Genomic DNA, 19,987 nt, shown 5'->3' on the forward strand with positions numbered 1-19,987 from the left:
ATCTAAGAAGCTGAGGAAACAAAAATCTTCTAAAATCATTTTCAGCTCAAGGTAATTGCCAAATATTTTATGGCTATCAAGGTGATTGCATTATAACTGCAAATAATTCTAGAAGCTGTAAATATTGGATTAAAAATGGTGGCACAGTGTTTTCCAAGTGTATACTTTGAGAAGGTAACAGGTATTCTAGGAAGCAAAAAGTTTGTTCTGGAAAAATCCTTGTTTAAACAAATCTACTTTTTTTTCTAATTGTAAGACATTGTAGAACACTTGTATGCATATATACATTGTAGATTTCCAGCAAAATTTATAGTAATTATAGTCTCCGAATTTGCTTGACCATGGCTCTTTAAAAAAAAGTATGTGTTATGTATTTATTTTAGAAAACAAACATTAATATCTCACAAAATGCAAGTTTTTAGTGGAACACAATGAAGGATTATCATCAACTGCTTAGTGAGGAGAAAATCAAGGCTTCCAAGAGCAGAGGCTTCCAAGTACCCTCTGTGGCATGAATCTGTGGGCAATATCAAATAAGGAACTGATTCTGATTGTTTAAACAAAGTGGTACTCACTCCAAATAGCCCTGGGAAATGGGCATCCTAATCTTGCACACTATGGACTTTATTTCCAAGATTCTATGAATAGGACTTTTCTTTCTAGAAAGTTAACTGAAGTGTTATGGTAGTTCTCTGGAGCCGTCCAAATTGTTACTGTTCTCAAATCTGACTATTTAAGACAGCAACCCCACTGAGTTACAGGGGGAAAAGTACTTGGGAGGGCTTCCCTGGTGGCGCAGTGGTTGAGAATCTGCCTGCCAATGTGGGGGACACGGGTTCGAGCCCTGGTCCGGGAGGATCCCACATGCCGCGGAGCAGCTGGGCCCGTGAGCCACAGTTACTGAGCCTGCGCGTCTGGAGCCTGTGCTCCGCAACGGGAGAGGCCGCGGCAGTGAGAGGCCCGCGCACCGCGATGAAGAGTGGCCCCCGCTCGCCACAGCTGGAGAAAGCCCTCGCACAGAAACGAAGACCCAACACAGCCAAAAATAAATAAATAAAAATTAAAAAAAAAAAAAAAGTACTTGGGAGTGACATGCAATCTTTCTTGGAAAACTGTTTTAATGCCATGAAGATGGAATGGGAGGTATTGAAATGACATCTGCACAGTTAACCACATGAAAACAAAAAGGAACAAATCTCTCTTATTTGGAATATCTGTATACTCAAGACTACTTCCCTTGTCTTTTGGCTTTCTTTTCCCCAGGTCAGAGAATAAACAAATTTAAAAGAAGGATAAGACAACATTATAAGATTTTTACTTAAAACGTATAATGAACTGATGACCTGTCATTTTGCACTATTCTCACACACATACAAATAAACACATAAACTTAAGTCCACAGAATTTCCAAAAGGAGCAGAGCCTTTTGATTCTGTTAATATTATTGAAAGCAACTGTCTAAAAAGAATTTGGATCACTTTCCTGTATAGATTGTGGGTTGTAGACAGCATTCTCTAGACAAAATTTCAAGGTGACAAGCCCTCTGATTGCTCCACATAATCTTTTATCCATGAGGGAAAAAAAAAAAAAAAAAGAAGGGCAAGCACAACACAATAATCCCACAGGTTTTTATTTTGTTTTAATATTATTTTTTTTACTCTGCCTAAGATTGAAGACTTCTATGACTAGTATATAATTGATTTAAAAAATCACAAATAGCTTTTTATACATAAGTATGAATTTGCTTTAAAAGAATTATTTTCAACTAACATCTAGCAAGATCTAATAAACTGAAAAATCATGAAATGAGCTCTGGGCTGAAGGTCAAATAGGAACATTATAGTTACAAGATAAGGACATTTTAGAGCCATGAGAACTGAAACACAGGTCACTCCAAGAGTTAGGTGAAAGGAAATAGCATGACAGAAAGAACAAATCTGCCTATTGTGAAATTTGTTTGGAAGTGGCCCAGTACCCAGGAAATTGGAGCATACCAACTATATTTTTTTTCTTTTTTTTCTCTCCTTGAATACATCTCTCTGGCTCCCTTGAATAAGAATCCAGTCACATAGGAGTTATCCTGTACAAATAACAATGTGTTTCTTACAGCATTTATGCCATTATCCTCATGATAAATTTTATTTTGACTATGAAACACATGAAAACACATTTTGCAGAAAATTCACTACATTAGAATTGACCTGTAGATTAAAAATATGACATTTTTTTATTTTGTTAATATTAAATAATAATTATTTAAGCACCTTCCATGTGCTGGGTACTTTATAGTTCCTCTATTTTTTACATTTCTCAGTAACACATTGAAGATATCTAAATATTATATTAAACTTTTTAAATTTACTGATTCATTATTACCTAGCATATGCCTGTGAGTCATCACGGAGTGGTTGAAACACAAAAAATAATAAAAAATTACTTTGTAATATAGAAATGTAAGGAAAATTAATATCCTGACTTTTCCATACAGTTTCATATAAAATTGCTCTCAGCAAATTCACTTGTATTAATATATAAGTGCTATTTTTAATTAAATCACAAATTCTGCAATATTAAAGGAATTTGGAGGCCATACAGTAAGGTACTTTTATTAGTTGGGATGCAAGTTTGGCTAGTAACATAAGCCAAATAATATTGGCTCAGAAAAACTGAAATTTCATCCTCTCTCAAATAAGAGTGCAAACATAAACAATCAAGGACTGATATGCTAATTTCAAAGAGATCAGGCTTTACATATCTTAATATGTTTTTTCACGTCATAATTTTTAGTTCTAGCCATCACATTTGCATTTTAGCCAGGGAGAAGATGAGAGTGTAGATGGCATGCATTCTTCTTTTATTAAGGATCCAATTCAGAAGTTTCATGCATTCCTTCCACTTACATCCATTCGGTATCCATCCTGGGTTCAAGGGAGACTGAGAGGGGTGGTGCAGCATGTGCTTTGCTAAAACCAGGAGTTGCATTATGAAAGAAAGAGAAGTAAAGGAAGAAGGGATGTAACCTCTATGATAGCCCCACAATTTGTCTTCTAGGTCTATTAGGTCCTTATGAAACCATATACAAGCTCCCGTGTTCCTACCCTTCGAAGTGAAAGGCTTTTACTTTAGTCTCCCAGGCCTCCCTTGAGTCTCTAAAGGCTGGCTCAAAAGTTAATGATTGGGAAGTGTGAAGATGTAGAAACAAGGAATAGCTGTTGAGCCAGGAAACTGGTAACAATCTAGACTATAAATCCACCACAGAGCAGAATCACTGAACTTCCAGTTCCCTGAAAGATACAGATAAAGGCCTGACACACATTCCTAAGTTGTTTTTATAGGAAGCAGACCCCCACGAGATGAAAACTGCTGACTGCAAAACATAGACCCTAGGCTGGTTGAAACCAGAAGGTTGATGATGCTAGAAACTTCACTTTGATGCCAACCAAGCATAGAATTGTGCACAAGCTGATCACGCACCCTGCAGCCCCCTCCCGCCCTCACACTGCCTTTAAAACCTCTTCTCTGAAAGCCATTGGGAAGTTCAGGTCTTTAGAACATGAGCACCTGTTCTCCTTGATTGGCCCTGCAATAAACGCTGCACATTCCTTCAACACTACCCTGTGTCAGTAGATTGGCTTTACTGCATATTGGAGAGCAGACCCAAGTTTGGTTCAATAACATTATAAGGAGTTGAAATTGACCTAGAGTGGCTTTCTCAAAGAGTGGTCCACTAGCCCTTCGGTGTGGGTGAGTGGGAAGTGGGAAAGCAAAGTAAGATCCTGTAAGATGTGTACAAAGTGAAAAGAAGTATTTGCACAGAAATACCAATATGTTATTTTTCTTTTGCATTCTGTTGACTTTTGCACTGATGGTGTCAAAAACAATGGCGGACAATTGCTGAGCCTGCGCGTCTGGAGCCTGTGCCCCGCAACGGGAGGGGCCGCGATAGAGAAAGGCCCGCGCACCGCGATGAAGAGCGGTCCCCGCACCGCGATGAAGAGTGGCCCCCGCTTGCCGCAACTGGAGAAAGCCCTCGCACGAACCGAAGACCCAATACAGCCAAAAATAAAAATAAATAAATAAATAAAAAAGAAAATCCTTTAAAAGAAAAAAAAAAAAAAACAATGGCGGGTAAGCTATTGCAGGAAACTTAGCACAAATCAAGAACGTATTAGCAGATATATATTCTTTTTGGCTACATGCTTGTAGGACAAAAAGAAAGTATATTTGGTTTAAAAATGTTCCTGGTGAGGCAGTAAAAACAAGTTTATTGTATCTCAATTTTCAGTACAAGTCATGTCAAAACCAAATGGGCACATGAATAGTGCACTTGTGCTACACACTGAACTACAGTGGTTGCCTTGAGCAGCAGCACTCGTGCAATTGTCTCAGTTGCAACCTGAGGTAACCGATTTTTTTCTGGCAACTATTTTTACTTGAAAGTGTGATGACAGACCAACTATGGTTATTCAGACTTGGATATTTGGCAGACCTGTTATCAAAACTGAAAAAAAAATAAATCTCTCACTTCATGACAAACTGATATATTTAAGGGCAATGTTAAAATTCTAGCTTTCAAGTGAAAATTATAAATTTGGAAAACTTGTATCTGCCACTAAGAGACTGACAGCTTCCCAATATATAAAGACTTTTCTTATGAATCCAATGATGATATTAAGGAATGCGATTTTTTTTGTTATTATATAATGATATGCATCAACATTTAGGAGATCTTCATAGTTGAGTGAATCAGTATCTTTCAAATGACTAACACATGATTTTGTATGCATGGGTAGAAGATCCATCTGAGGTACAAATCAGACTAAATAATTTAATGTAATAGATTTTAATATGTTCATTGCATGGTTTTAGATTCTGTATTACAACTGACTTTTAAGAATCTTCCACTTGTCGAATTTTGGTGTAGTATCTAAGAATAATATCCACAATTATTCAAAAAGGGCACTGCAATTCTCATTTCTCCAATAAAACTGTGTGAAGCTACAAAACTACAGTTTGCAACAGATTACATGCAGAAACAGCAATGCAAATTCAATTACCTTCTCTTAAGTCAAATATTAAGGAAATGTGCAAAAATCATTAAAGTTTAAATGTCCTATACGTTAACATGTAATGAGCTTGTTTATTGTTCTTTAAATTGTATTAATAAGTACATATTTTAGAAGCTCTTAGTTTTAATTTTTACTATGGTAAATATAGACTTCCATGTACATACATACATATACAGATTTACAGCTTCCATACACAAAAGCTCTTTGGGTTTCTCAATAATTTTTATGCATTTGAAAAGGTCCTGAGACCAAACAGTTGATAACTTCTGGTCAAGGTCAGTATCTATAACCCTATAATTATTCTTGCTCAAGCTGGCAGTAGCCTAAAAAAGGTTTCTTATGTATAAATGCCTCTTTAAAGCATGTTTAATCTATTCTTTCTAGGAATAAATACTGTAATACCACATATAATATAACCAAAGTTTATCTCTGTTCATTATTAAAGAAACAAAAAAATTAATATTTTTTGTTTGCCGAGATTATATATTTTATAAATACAAGATAAGAATTATAAACCCTGATCACTTTTTTGAATACTCAAAACTACTTAAAAATATCCTGATAATGACTTAAAATTCTTCTCATTTCTGTATTTCTATTGTTTATAAATTAGGAAGTTATAATTTATCTTCACAGGTTTCCATTTTGTTCATGTACCAAATAAAATGTGATTTTTTTCCAATGTTTAACAGCTATATTTACCTTATATTGTTGCTTTTAATGTTATGTATTTATAGTTCTTTATTAGTTTATATAATGTACATTAAGACTTGGCAACAACTTATGCTTTTTCATTGTTCGCATTCCCAGGCCAACAGTCTCCCAAATTGCCTCTCTCAACATTGTGTAACAATGGTGAATTTGATGATTATATGTACACTAATAATACATAGACTTCGATAAAATTAACTATCAAAACAAAGAAATAAGCAAACGTATTTACCGTATTAGACTTTGAGAGTCCTCCTCTGTCTCAAGTAAGTTTTATGCCATGTTGAGGATATTTATTACCACAGGAAAATCACATGTTCATACTTCATTATTACTGCTTCCAGGACATATTCAAAATGGAAACAGATTTTTATTAGCTTTTTCATATCATCTAGATTGATATCTATTTATGTGTTAGATTTTACAAGTGAAGGAAACCAACTCCAATTAACTAATTTATTGGAAAGATAATCAGATGCAGTATCTCATGTGTTTGAATACATTAAAAAGGAAAGTTTAACTAAGGTGAAGAGGCACTATTTTGCAGAAGATTAGTAAGAACTTGTAAACTGGGATTCCAGGAGCACTAAATCATCCGAATTAAAAAAAAAATTTATAGAAAGATTTCAGTAAAGAGGGGACATATTGAAGAGAATGAGGGTCAATAAAGAGGGAAAATGTTTGGATATTCAGCAAAGTAGGAAGGGAAGAAAGAAAATAGGCTGAAAAGGGATGAAAAAGAATTAAGGGAAAAATATGATTTAAAAGGATTTTTATACATCATTCCTGTATGTCAGATATTAGGAAACATCATTCGCAAAGATTTCTCCCCATGAAAATGTTAAAATATCTATTTTTCTTGCATGCATAATAGAGTGGCAACTGCCTGATGATGCATATGGGACAAAAAGGGTCATGTCTGAGTTAGAGAAGGAAAAGTTGAATAACAAAACCTCAGAAACAGAAGTACACGGGATCTAGAAGTCAAATGAAAGCAGAGGTTTGAATGATACCTGAATTCTCTGTCTCATATTGGGTCTACATGTCAGCTTCATTGTCATCCACCATGGACAGGATTCCTGCACAAAAAAAATGGCTGGCTTGTCTTCTCACCCTCACATCTCAAGGTCTTACTAATAGAGACCAACCCTGTCTGCTACGATATGAATGCTGTGTCCCCCCAAAATTTATGTATTGGAATCCTAACCCCCAAAGATGATGCTATTAGGAGGTGGGGTCTTTGGGAGGTGCTTAGGTCATGAGGATGGAGCCCTCTTGAATGAGATTAGTGTTCTTCACCAGAACCCCACCACGATGGCACCTAGATCTTGGACTTGAATCTTCAGCATTGTGAACTGTTGTTTGTGAGCCACCTAGTCTCTGGCATTTTTTGTGTAGAGCAGCCTGAAGAGACAAAGACACTGTCTCAGGTCCATTTGAAGGAATGGGGGAGGGCATTCACCTGCTTAATGGAGAAACAAAATAGAACATGATATGCGTATTGTGACAGGTGATCCAATTTATGTAGAGTGGAAAACATTTTACATAAAGTAATAATTCATTGCTGTGTGTGTTCAGAGGTTGAACTAAAGTATTAAGAAAAATATCACAGAGCACTCATCAAATATGTATTGAGCACTTGCTGTCTGTGAATGTGAGAGCTGACTCTAGGAGCTCTAGCAGATAACTAAGCATTCAGATGTCTTAAAATTCTGCCTGCGTCTTGTGTTTTCAGAGTTCCAGTGGGCAGGGCAATCCTTCCCAAACATGCTAAATATTCCCATAGTTTATTTCAGCATTCCCAGACTTTATCCTCCCCTACCCACAGATACTGTTCAGTCTTTCAACTTCCTTTTCCTCAAGTGTTCATTTTCTTTGTTCTTCCTCTTAGTTCATAATCATAATATCATTTTGAATTGGACTAGAATTGGAGGAGATCATGAGGAGAAGGAGGAGAGAGATGGGAAATTTGTCTGACTCCATGAAATTATCCAAATCTGCATTTGGAGATCAGTTTGAAATGGCACTTCAATTAAAATCATTTTGATACATAGGGTTTTATACTATTCCTATGGTTGTTATGTTAAAGTGCATGCACATATGCATATATATGTATTGATATATATACATATTATATATAAAAGTTTATATATAATGTATAGATCTATATATAATGTACATATTTATAATGTATGCATATAATATATAATATAATGTATGCACATGTGTATGTATTTATATATATATAATTATATATGTTATTATTAGTAAGACAGTATTACTTCACAAATACTCGGGATTCAGGATTCAGTCTGGTTGTATAAGGTTTGCATATGATGGAGACTAAAAGTAATAATATTCTTTCTTTAACAAAAAATGTATTTATAATATAAAACATTTCAACGATATACAAGTTAAATATCTTTAAAACACTTGATAACATTTTTAAAGACAGAGAATATATATTATATTAGAGCACAGGTTGGCAAAATTTTTCTGTTGGAGCCAGGTAGCAAATATTGTAGGGTTTCAGGGCCGTGCTGTCTCTCTGTGGCAACTAACTGCCATTAGGGTGTGAAAGTGGCCACAGACAATATGTAAACATATAAGCATGGCTTTTTCATTTATGCATATTTTAATATGAATTCCATACATCTTCATCAATCAAAAATATTATTCTCCTTTTGATTTTTTTCAACAATTTAAAATATAAAAAAAATCCTTGCCTCACAGGCTGATACAAAAACCGGTGAAGGCTGGATTTGGCCTATATGCCAATTTCTAACTCCTGTCATAGAGCATATATAAGAAGTACATGACATAGCTCTCAGATTAAGAATGACATAGACCTAAACTCATTCTTCTCTGTGACGTTAGAGAAGTGATTTCATCCTATCTCACTTTCCATTGTTAATGAAGAAGAGATAACTTTGTAAAAATATTTTAATAAATTTTTAGTGGTTTACTGCAGCCGCATGCACTGCCTCAGGAGAACCAACTGTGCAGACCTGCCCAACTCCACGTGCCGTGACAGCACATTGCTAACTTGAAATTGACCATGCATGGTGGAAATATTTATACTACAAGAACTAGTAAATTCTATAAATCAGGTGTTTTTCTCCCCTAAAGAGTTTGTTGTTAAGCCTTTACTAACAGACCTTTAAATGTAATATTTCTATGGACCCTTGGCTGCTCTGTGAATAAGACATGACAGCACAAAATAGTATAGTTGAGGCACTTTATAGGAACACTACCTAATTACTTCTCAATAATTGTTACAACTATTTTTCTTTAATGAAATGAATATGTCATTTTTACTTATCTCAAAAATTTTAGAATAGCAACAAAAGTTGACTACCTCAAAGAAACAAGATTATCACAGGCTTTGGAATTTACTTCGGTAAGAAAAAGGATTTTGATGTCACGCGAATTCATGAGAGGGATAGTGGTAGCAGTGCAGACTTGCTATTTGGATAGAGGGCCACACGCTTTACCAGAAAGAAAGAATTACACTGTACATTATAAAGAAAAACTTCAACTGACCCGCATTACACAGGAAGTGTTAAGAAATAATGTTAATGGAGGCGTACTTTGCAGGTTTCATTTTAGTTTGTTTTTGTTTATTTTTCCAGATTTTAAAATATCAGATATTGAAAACCAGTTCTTAGGGTTAGATGAATTGAAGAGAATAGCTGAAAAAATTCCATAAAGACAGGGTAAAAAACCAAAATTTCTGCTAGAAGTGAGTCACTGATATTGCTTATCCACTTTCTCTTTCAAAAATTTCTGAAAACACACCCTACAAATTTCCAACCTCTTTTCCACTGTATTCTACTAACAAACTCTAGTACATATATTTTTGTTGTCCTAATGTAATTTTATATTATTCTATTAAAATGGGAAAAATAAAAAGCAAAAAAGAAACAAAAATCTCACATTCCTGTAAACGTGCTGGGGAAAAAATCCAAATTCAATAAAAATCTTTCATCTAGCAAGAAGTCTGTATTTTTTTTTTATTGTGTGTGATGAGTAATAGCCAACATAGGAATTTAAGCTAAATTGAAAAAAGAAAGTCAAGAAAAGCCTTTGGTGATCTTTGATTTACTTAGTTCAGAAGTTTTGGAAAACAAATATTTATTTCTATCATTTACTGAATTTTGTTCCAAATAATGCATCTTTATTTTATGCTGCCTATTTATTTATTCTGTAATACCCAACTTGAATTATTTCATATTTTTCTTAAAAATCTTGCACTCTAATGACATATTTGAATATTTAATTTTTATTTTAATAGAAATTAATGTCTCTTTTGATATATTTTACCCCACTATTTGTTTCATTTTCAATTTCCATTTCTCCACTCATTCCTTAAACGTATCCTCAGATTCTGTCTACATATTTCCCATGGTATTACATTCAGATCTTATGGTTTCACGTGCACTGATGTTTGCCATCTTAGTCTCTCAAATCTCCCCTGAGCTTCAGACATACATATCCAGCTCCAGTTGAATGTGATTAAAAGAACGCTTAAAGTCAACAAGTTTATAAGCAAACTCATCAGTTTGCTTCCATCCCATTCTATTGTATTTCTTATTATGTTTGAGGGTAGAACCATCTATTTCAGTGGTTTACAAACTCTACTTAACCCACACAGAGCATAAAGTTCATTATGAACTTTTTACAGAGCATAAAGTAACAGTGTCTTTCTCCAGCCATAATTCCCTGTTAAGGAATATTTCCTTGAACTTTGCAGGCAGATATATAAAAAAAATCTTATGTGTGGAAGGAATAAGAAAACTTACAGGATGCATAAAATAACAAATCTTAATACCAGTGTTTGGAGAGAAATTTATAGCAGTGAAAGCCTATATTAAAAAAAAAGAAAGCTCTCAAGTCCATAACCCACCTTTTCTCTCTACGAAACTAGAAAAAGAAAATTACAGTACACACAAAGCAAACAGAAGAAAAGAAATAATAATAATCACAGTGGAAAGATCAAATAAAAAAGAGAAAAATAATAGAGAATATAAAGAAAACTAAAAGTTAATGTTTTGAAAAGAAACAAAATTGACAAAGTTTTGGGCTAGACTGACCAGACAGACAGACAGATGGGGAGAAGAGATGGATAAGAAAGTGAAAAGACTGGAAGGAGATATTTATATATCATACTACTGATAAGGGACTGGCATCCAAATACATAACTTACTATTACAACTTAATAATGCAAATAAAAAAACAAACAAAAAATGAGTGAAGAAAATCCGAATAGATATTTCTCCAAAGAATATACACAATGGGCAATAAACACATAAAAAGATGTTTAGCATCATCAGTCGCTGGAGAGATATAAACTAAAATCACAGGAAGATGCCACTTCACATCCACTCGGATGACTATAATCAAAAGGTCAGATAATAAAAAGTGTTGGTGAGGATATGGAGTCATGGGAGTTGTCACTCATGGTTGGTGGAAATATAAAATATTACAGCCATTTTGGAAAACAGTTTGGCAGGTCCTCAAAATGTTAAATATAGGATTATCTTCTGAATAGTCAATTCTGCTCATAGATACATAGCCAAGAAAATTGAAAACATACGTCCACATTTAAAAAAAAGCACATGAATGTTGACAGCAGCATTATTTATACTAGCCAAAAAGTGGAAACAACCCAAGTGTCCATCAAACGATTAACTGATAAGTAAAATGTGATATACACATACTACTGATACATGCTACAACATGGGTGAACCAGAAAGCACTATGCTAAGTGAAAGAAGCCAGTAACAAAAGACCACATATTGTATGAAATGTCCAAAATAGGCAAATCTATGAGGACAGTTAGTGGATTAGACAAATCTATAGAGACAAATAGCCTAGGGATGGGTGTGGAGTATGGGGACAGACTGAGGTTTTTTGGGGACAGTGACAATGTTCTCAACTTAGAGTGTGGTGATGGTTGCATAAATTTGAATATGCTAAAATCCAATGACTTGTAAAAAAATTCCAATAATTTATTTTGAAATCGAATTTTAAAAATGTGTAGACTCAGTTTTGTTTTTTTTTTTTTTGTGAAAGAAATCTGTGATTACAGATTTCTTAATGATTTAAGCATCAGGTCAAACTTCAAGTATTTTATAATAGAGATACTGGTACAAATGCATACTTTCTTATGATTTTGTCCTAAATTTTTCCTTAGCTTTTCATTTTATGTATTTTCAACCTGACTTCTACTAAATACATGCAAATTTTTATTGCACTGACTGGTCAACACATCTTAAACTAGCAAATCTAAAACCCGTGCTTCCCCAGATCAGTTCAGGCACAAATATTTTAATAGTCTGTCTGTCAACATTCATATAAATTGTTTGAAACTTTCCCAGCAATTTTCATAGATTCATGTAGAATGAGCTTTATGGTTTTCTGAACACAGGTCAAAGAAAAAATTTAAATTCTTTTAAAGAATTTAAAAATTTAAATTCTTTTATTTGAAAATCTTAAGAAATTTTACTTTTATTCCGGCTTACTTCCTAGGCTTACAATGTAACTGTAAGTCTTTGTGTTTTTATGTTCACTGTGATACAATTATCAGTTGACTACCATGCACACAACAAGTTAGAAAAATTTATTAATTCCGATAGTAAAAGAAAATTTAAAAAATAGAAAATAGTGTATGTGCTCTCATTGTACTATTACTTTGGAAAATAACTACAATTAATTATTATGAGACTTAAGACTACATGTTGTTTTCAGATTATCTCTAGTAATATAAATAACATTGTGCTATATATATTACTACATCTACATTCAGAAAATCAATAGAGCTGTCCTCAGTTGTCTACTTTGCTACACGTCTTACCTTTGTCTTGGCAAGCTGATGAGGGGTTGTTTATGACATCTCTTGCTAAGGCTAAAGAGCTTGTGTACAATTTTCTGTGCCTTTAGGAAAAGTTGCTTCATGCTGTTCTCCAGTTGTTCATAGCGGCGCTGAAAATTAGAGTCCATTGTCCACAAATGCATTATGGTAGACGTGTTGAGGAAATAATTCATGGGTAGCCTTTTCATAAAGAACTTGAATTCATCTGAAAATATGTCAAAATTCAACACTTTAATAATAAAATAATTATTTTCCCTTTTCCCCAAAACACATTTAGTATGTTAACGTTAAAAAAGAATACAATCTATTATTTTCTGTGTAGCAAATTAATGGCAAGAAGGAAATTTTTTTTATGCTTTAGGATTGTTTTCTTTTTTTGTTCCCCTCAAGAAAGAACATTCACAGAAAAAGATACTTAAAATAATCGTGCTACAGCAAATAATGGGGGCAGAAAGTTTAAGGTGAACTTAATTTTTCCACATTCTCCTTTCGATGGTATTTGAATTTGATGGTATTGAAGTTTTTCCCATAGGTGGTGGTAATTAATCTAGCTTTCATTTTTGGCAATAGTATTAATAATCTGTTCCAAGTATTGTTCATTAAATAAATATTTTCAGAAAATTTCATTAAATCAGTATAGAAAAAATATATGTATATATATATTATCATTACTAAATGATTATATTGTTTAAGGAAAAAGAGGAAACTTTTATAGTGTAAAATATAATATTCAACTATGTACTCTGGTTGTTCCCTTAGTAACTGACCACATTTCAATTTGTTAAAACAACAGTTTAAAACCTAACTGTATACTTAAGAGAAAAAAATAAAAAAGAATTTAAAGCTCCACTATTGGCTTTTTGTGTGTGTCAATAATTATCATGTCTAAATTATCTTCTTTTCAAATGTCTAAGGAACTAACAGTAGGAACAAAAGTTGACACTACAATAAAATAATCATCTAAAAGGTCTATTAATTATCTCAACACAGAAGAGCCAAAAGATAGAAACAACCCAACTATTCATCAATAGATGAATGGCCCTACCAAGTGTGGTATATACATAAAATAGAATATTACTGAGCCATAAAAATGAATGAAGTTCTGATGCATGCTACAACATGCATGAACCTTCAAAATATCATGCTAAAAGTGAAATAGGCCTGAGAACAAAGGACAAGTATTGTATGATTCCACTTATATAAAATATTTAGAATGTTCAAGTTCATTGAGACAGAAAATAGATTAGAATTTACCAGGGGATGGGGGAACAGCAGATGGGAAGTTTTTGCATAATAGCTATAGAATTTCTGTTTGGGGTGATAAAAACTTTTTGGAAAAAAGATAGTGGTGATGGTTGCACAGCATTGTGAGTGTAATTAATGTCATTGAATTGTTCATTTAAAATGGCAAATTTTATGCTATATACATTTTACCACAAAAATATTTTAAAAAACAGAAACAAAGAGAGTAGAACCTTCTCCCCATCTCTCCTTTTCTTCTTAAATATTATGATCATGGACTCAAAACATAAACTTTTTATTTATTTTAGTATCTCTTTAAAGGATTTATTGTGTTTAGCATATCACATTGCCCCCAGTTCCATGTTGGAGTGGCTGGGTTTCCTCTGCATATATACTCCAGCACAGGACAAGATTTGGAAAATGTTTTCAGTGGCTGAAGATGTATTATTTAGTAAGTGAGACAAACCACATTTTAGTCACTATTCTACCCATAAGAATGTCATATGGCATGCATTAAACCTCAGTCTCTCTGTGCCTTAATTTCCTCCTTTGTAAACGAGATAGAAAGTTTTGGATAATAATAATCTCTTTTTATTTTAAAATTCTATGATGTTACAGTTGTTTTAAATGACTGTTAGTTTTAAATATCCAATTCAAAAACAGTTGTTTTCAAATAGCCAGTTACAGGTGTTAGTGTTTAACTGAACTTGGACAAGGTATGTTAATACCGATTCCTTATTAGTAGAGACTGGCTCAACTGCAGTGTTTCAAAACCTCCAAATTATCATCCACATTTTAAAAAATATGCCATTTACATGGGAAAAGACAAACTACATTGATACATATACATATTTAAAGCAACTAATTTATATTTTTATAATCAGGACTATTTCAATAATCAAATCCAAACTATTTCATCAGTGATGGAAAATGCAACTTTTAAACAATTAACAGAAAATTATATTCATGAATTTTGGGGTTGATATTTTTTCTAGAGGAAATAAATACAAAGTTCTGGCATCTTTTGGACATTAAAGGTATAGACTTTACCAGAAGAACAAGGAAAAATAAAACAAAAGGAAAAAATAGGACATTTTATTGCAAAATTTATGGCGAAAGATTTTTGAGGATATATCCATTTGATGTGCTTCAAATCATTTTTTTAAGTAAGCAGGGTATAAATAAGAGATGCATTTTAAAATTCCAATTTCACAGTACCCTACACTTTGTTTGGTCCCATATGTCTCTTTTGAGAAACTCTCTCCTTTGAATAAAGGAGTTCGTGCATGGAAACTGGAAAGCATTCCTTGGATTATTCACAGAGCAGATGTCACTACTGTGAAAACTAATCATTCATTTCATTGTCATCTTTTACTTGAACACTTTTGATAAGCCTTTATTGTTTCATGGGTATGTATATTTTAGTTATTTTCATTGTTTGTTATAGTAGCATTATGAAAGTTTCTAAATCAGTAAATTTCATTCACGTTAAAGAATATGTTAATTTATTTAATTTTACCAAAGTGTACGTAATAGTGTATGTCCGCTGAAAACTGGCACTATGTAATTTCTAAGAAACAGTTTTAACATGACATTTGAATAATTACTTCATTATGAAGTCATTAAGAGTCACCACTGACAGTCACCCAAAACATTTATTGGACACCTGTTGTGTACAAAACATACAGATGTTTCAGTCTATGAGTGAGAATATGAATAAACCTTTCATCTTATTTTAAAAAAATGACAAATAACATTAAATATTTTTAAATGTTAAAATAACATCTTATCTAAAATTCATTCTACTTAGAAGTCAGTAGAATCTCCAGAAATATTCCTGTGGATGTCTTTTATTTTTGGCAATTAGTAAAGTTCTTATTTATAGAATATGAAAATGAAATTTGAATATGTTAGAATTATTATATAAATCTAGAGATTTACATAACTACAAAGAGAAAAGATAATGATTAGGGGACACCAGATAACATTTTACCCTACAATAATTTCCAAACCCACGCAGGAGATAAAGTGCTGTTGCTTTTCAAATGGCAAGTAAACAATGACTAGCCATACTTTTGGGGGGGGATAAATTTATAAAAGAAAACAAATTAATGTCATATAAAAATAGCCCAGGAGAAATACATTCAATATCTGAATTACTAGAGAGAGATTAATCTGGAAATCCCTGTTTGCTAAGTATGTATGAACTGAGTACTTTTGCTCAGCATAGTTTTGAGGACTATAGAGAAACAAAACAACAACAATAATACTAGTGGTAATAAACATCCTGTATGCTGGAAGGAATTTACAGTCGGTCGTCTTCGCAAAACTAATTCACATGAAGCAAAAAATAATACGAAGGTAGTTGTATGATATTAATGAATTCTGTGGAGGTGAAGAGAATTAGGGTAGGTGACGTCTTTCCAATAAATTATAGAAGACTAGCCAGGTACCATGTTAATTCTCTAGATTACAACTACTCCTCCATTAAAAATGAGGTTTTTTCTAAAATAGCTGAGCAAGGTTTGTTGTTTTTTTTCCCCTCTCCTCTAATGCAAACTCTAGTTAACATTGATATCTAATTAGCTAATTTTGAAACTAATTTGCTCTCTTTCTCTATTAACACAAGTTCTTACTTTGGTAGGAACTCAATTTTAAGTGCTTTAAATATTAACTCAATCCCCCCAATAATCCTTCATGTAAATTTTACTGGAGCTGTTATGCATGTAGAATGCCGACGATTTTTAGTTTCATGACTTCAATGTCGGCAAAAATATTTTATTAATGCTACTGCATTTGTATATTGATCTTATGTATTTATATTTTTATGCACTTTATTCTCATGCTTCACAGTTGAATTAAATAGGTAAGAGTGGAGAACGGAAAATTTTCAGGGTGTAAAAGAACTAGCCATAATACATAGATCCTGATTTGTGTTTCTGCCTTTATTGATGAGTATGAAAAGCATTGACCAATGCATTGATTATGCATTTTCACATATTCAGAACCTCTGATCAGAACTGCTTTGGAATATATTTTCAAAGGTGTTCTAAAGCATTCTAAATTTCCTAGAGCTTTGGGAGCACATAATTTACTTCCTCAAAAGTGTAGAAAAGTAATCAGATACTTTTGTATTACTTAGAGACAATTTCTTGAGTTATATCCAAAACAGAAGCTGTTTCCATTAGAAAGTAGGACTATGGGTAGGGAGAACTCAGGGAGGAAACTTGTGCTTTTATGGTATTTATTATTTCATATGAATGTGTTATTTTACTAAAATTTAAATAAATATTGTGAATCAGTAAAAAACATAGCCAAAAAATACTATTAAATTGTCAGTACACTATGTTTATATCTTATGTTTCATACATTTACATAAAATGCTATTATTTAGTGACTTGCTAATATAAAAGTAAAAGCGTACTGGCTCACATTCCATGTTTTTTTCCCTGTATCAATTAACATAGTGGTACACTCAAAGTATCTTTTCAGTAGAAATGACAATGCAATATGGATAATAATTTCAAGTATTATGAAAGCATAGCAATAGTCTTACTACAATAACAAAATATTGTACAGTATATAACAAAGTATGTAAAGAACATGGACACAGAGCAATCTTTAAATGAAAGGATATAATAGGCAAAAAAAAATGTGTCAGATATATAAGAAGAATCCATGCAAACATTTGTTTTTTAGCAGGAAGGATAATCGTTCCTCATTTTGTGATACTACTGGTCTAGTGTCTTCAAACTCCTCTCTCCTGCTTATGTTTGTAAACACAGGATTTTTTGAAATAATACATGTTAATAATATATTCTAGTAACACAAATTTTCTGTAATCAGTAAGTTAATAAAGCAAACATTATCTCCTTATACTGAATGCAGTACTGAGGCCTTATCTATACATGAACACATGGCAAATATAGTCTGTTTCTATGGATGGATTTTTGTTTATCAGTTTGTTTAGCTTTCAGTAAGTTTATACCTATACGGAGTACTACCTCCAATGCTGACAAATAAATATCAAACTATCTACCACCGGACCTCAAAGTTATTGCTCAACCAGAACCCCTTCTAATAAAGCTGTTTCTTGTTTCTTGAGAATCATAGTTTCCTAGGAGATAGTATGGATTCTTCTATCTTCCTCTGATTTTCAAGGACAAAGATTTGGCTAGCAAATAAATTGTGAACCTTGACGCTCCAGAAATGCAAGCCTTAAGTAGGTAAGACACAAAATTGAGAAACAAATGTGAAAGTGCGTAGGAAGAAGGGCTGATGGGGAAAAAAAAGTCAAGACAGAGAAAATTTAGGCAATGGGTGTCCTGAATGGCAGAAGTTACCAATGGCTGAAACAACAATCTGACCTTTGACGGAGTACAATGAGTAGGCAAATTTTGACCCATTCCATAATCCTGGCTAGAACTGGTTGATTTTTAACTTTTACAAAGTATTTTTTTTCCTCCAAACATTTCTCAGGGACTATTTGAATCACTTGTACCAGTTTAGAATTTTCTCAACTTCTACAGTAAATCACTGAGACGACTTTGAGTGGTCACATATCAATGCAAGTCTATTCAAACCATTCTATAAGCCACAGGTATAGAGTTTACATTGAAATAGACAAAATAATATAATGCTGCATAAAGTAAACGGCAAGCCTGTTCAATAGCTTGTGAACTGGCCAGCTTTCTGAGGCTACAAAGGGGTTCAAGCGGGCATAAATCAGAAGTCGAACCTAATTCCTTAGTAGCTGCCTAGAAATAAGTTGTGCTTTCCCTGACCATTTTCTTTTTCTCTGAAAGATACATCATATTTTTATATTAAAATACTTCAATACAGCAAGACAATGAATCTGTCCTTCATTGGATTGCCCTGTTTATGAACCCCTCTTCAAATGTTTGAGAACTTACCCAAACAGAGCTTTATCTCTATAATTATAGCTAACTATGTTATTTCTATAGTTATAGTTTATCTCTCTAACTATAACTAACTAACTCTAACTAGAGAACAGGCAAGACCCAGGTCTTCACTTTCCCAGTGCCCTTGCAGCTACAGAGTGGATGCATCATCTAAGCTATAGAAATCAAGTGTACCCACACAGAGTTTGGATCTTAAGCTGTTGACGCAATAACAAAGAGGATGCCTAGAGCAATTCTCTAAGGAGACAGTAGTTGCAGCAGTAATGGTAGTGCTATTGAATGGTCAGGCCACTCAAGATGGCTATTCCCTTGCTCTCTGTCCATCCCCTGCTTGACCAGTGCCTGCTTCACCTACACCCCACTCACATATCTGACCTTCCTAAGTACTTGCCCCAGGCTTCAGCTAGTGATTGTTCTAGCTTTAGATCAGAACTCTCCACTATGCTTATCAAGGGGGGATGCCCCTCTGCTGGTTTCCTTGGCAACCAATAAGCCAACTTGATGTCACTTCCCTTATAACTGGTAACCTCCCCCTGTCTATGGGAGCAAAGACAGCCACTCTATCCTGTCCTGGTGTCCGCCGCACACGGTGCGGTTGGGGTATCGCTCCAGGACCTTGCTTCAGACGTGTAAGCTCCCCCATCCATTAAACCATTGATGTCTCTGTCGCTGACTCTGGGCTCTTTCTTCAGTCTTGAAGCTGGGCAAGTACAAGCCTTTCAGGCCTGTGGGGTGCAGCCCGACAGCGATGCACTGTTCATTGCATTTAGCAATGGGGACCTCACTAAATAAGCCTTCTGCAAGATTTTTCACTTGGTCCCAACTATGTAGCACAAGAGTATGCTTCTCTAGCTTTCTTGATGATTCTATATGCTATTCAATATCCTTTAATAGATTCCTTATCAGGTTGGGTCAGCTAGAGCCTGTTTTTCTTACTTGCAGCAAAAAATCTGGGTGATAGAGGTACTGGTATTAAGAAGTGGTTTGGAAGAGTCTCCATGGACAATAAGGAGAGCATGTGCTTGGTTTTCTGGATGAATTGGGGAAAAAAGGCTTTTTAAATCCATACAGTACTAAAGGTGGAAGTTTGACAACACAAGCACCACCTGTGCTCGCCTAGAATGAAGAGCGTGTTGTAGAAACAGCATTGGGGACTATGTGCCTACATA

At 33.8% G+C, this 19,987-nt stretch overlaps 1 protein-coding gene across 2 annotated transcripts in view; it reads right to left on the reverse strand.

The window, feature by feature from the left end:
* The window catches only part of BRINP3 (BMP/retinoic acid inducible neural specific 3), a 419,892-nt gene that overhangs the window by 74,969 nt on the left and 324,936 nt on the right, over nt 1-19,987 (reverse strand). For both annotated transcript variants that reach the window (XM_007191167.2, XM_028168753.2), the window contains one exon: nt 12,637-12,859. In XM_007191167.2, the coding sequence (XP_007191229.1) occupies nt 12,637-12,859 (223 nt within the window). The remainder of the gene's footprint in view (nt 1-12,636; nt 12,860-19,987) is intronic.

The sequence above is a fragment of the Balaenoptera acutorostrata genome, chromosome 1, assembly GCF_949987535.1.
Source record: "Balaenoptera acutorostrata chromosome 1, mBalAcu1.1, whole genome shotgun sequence".
NCBI lineage: Eukaryota > Metazoa > Chordata > Mammalia > Artiodactyla > Balaenopteridae > Balaenoptera > Balaenoptera acutorostrata.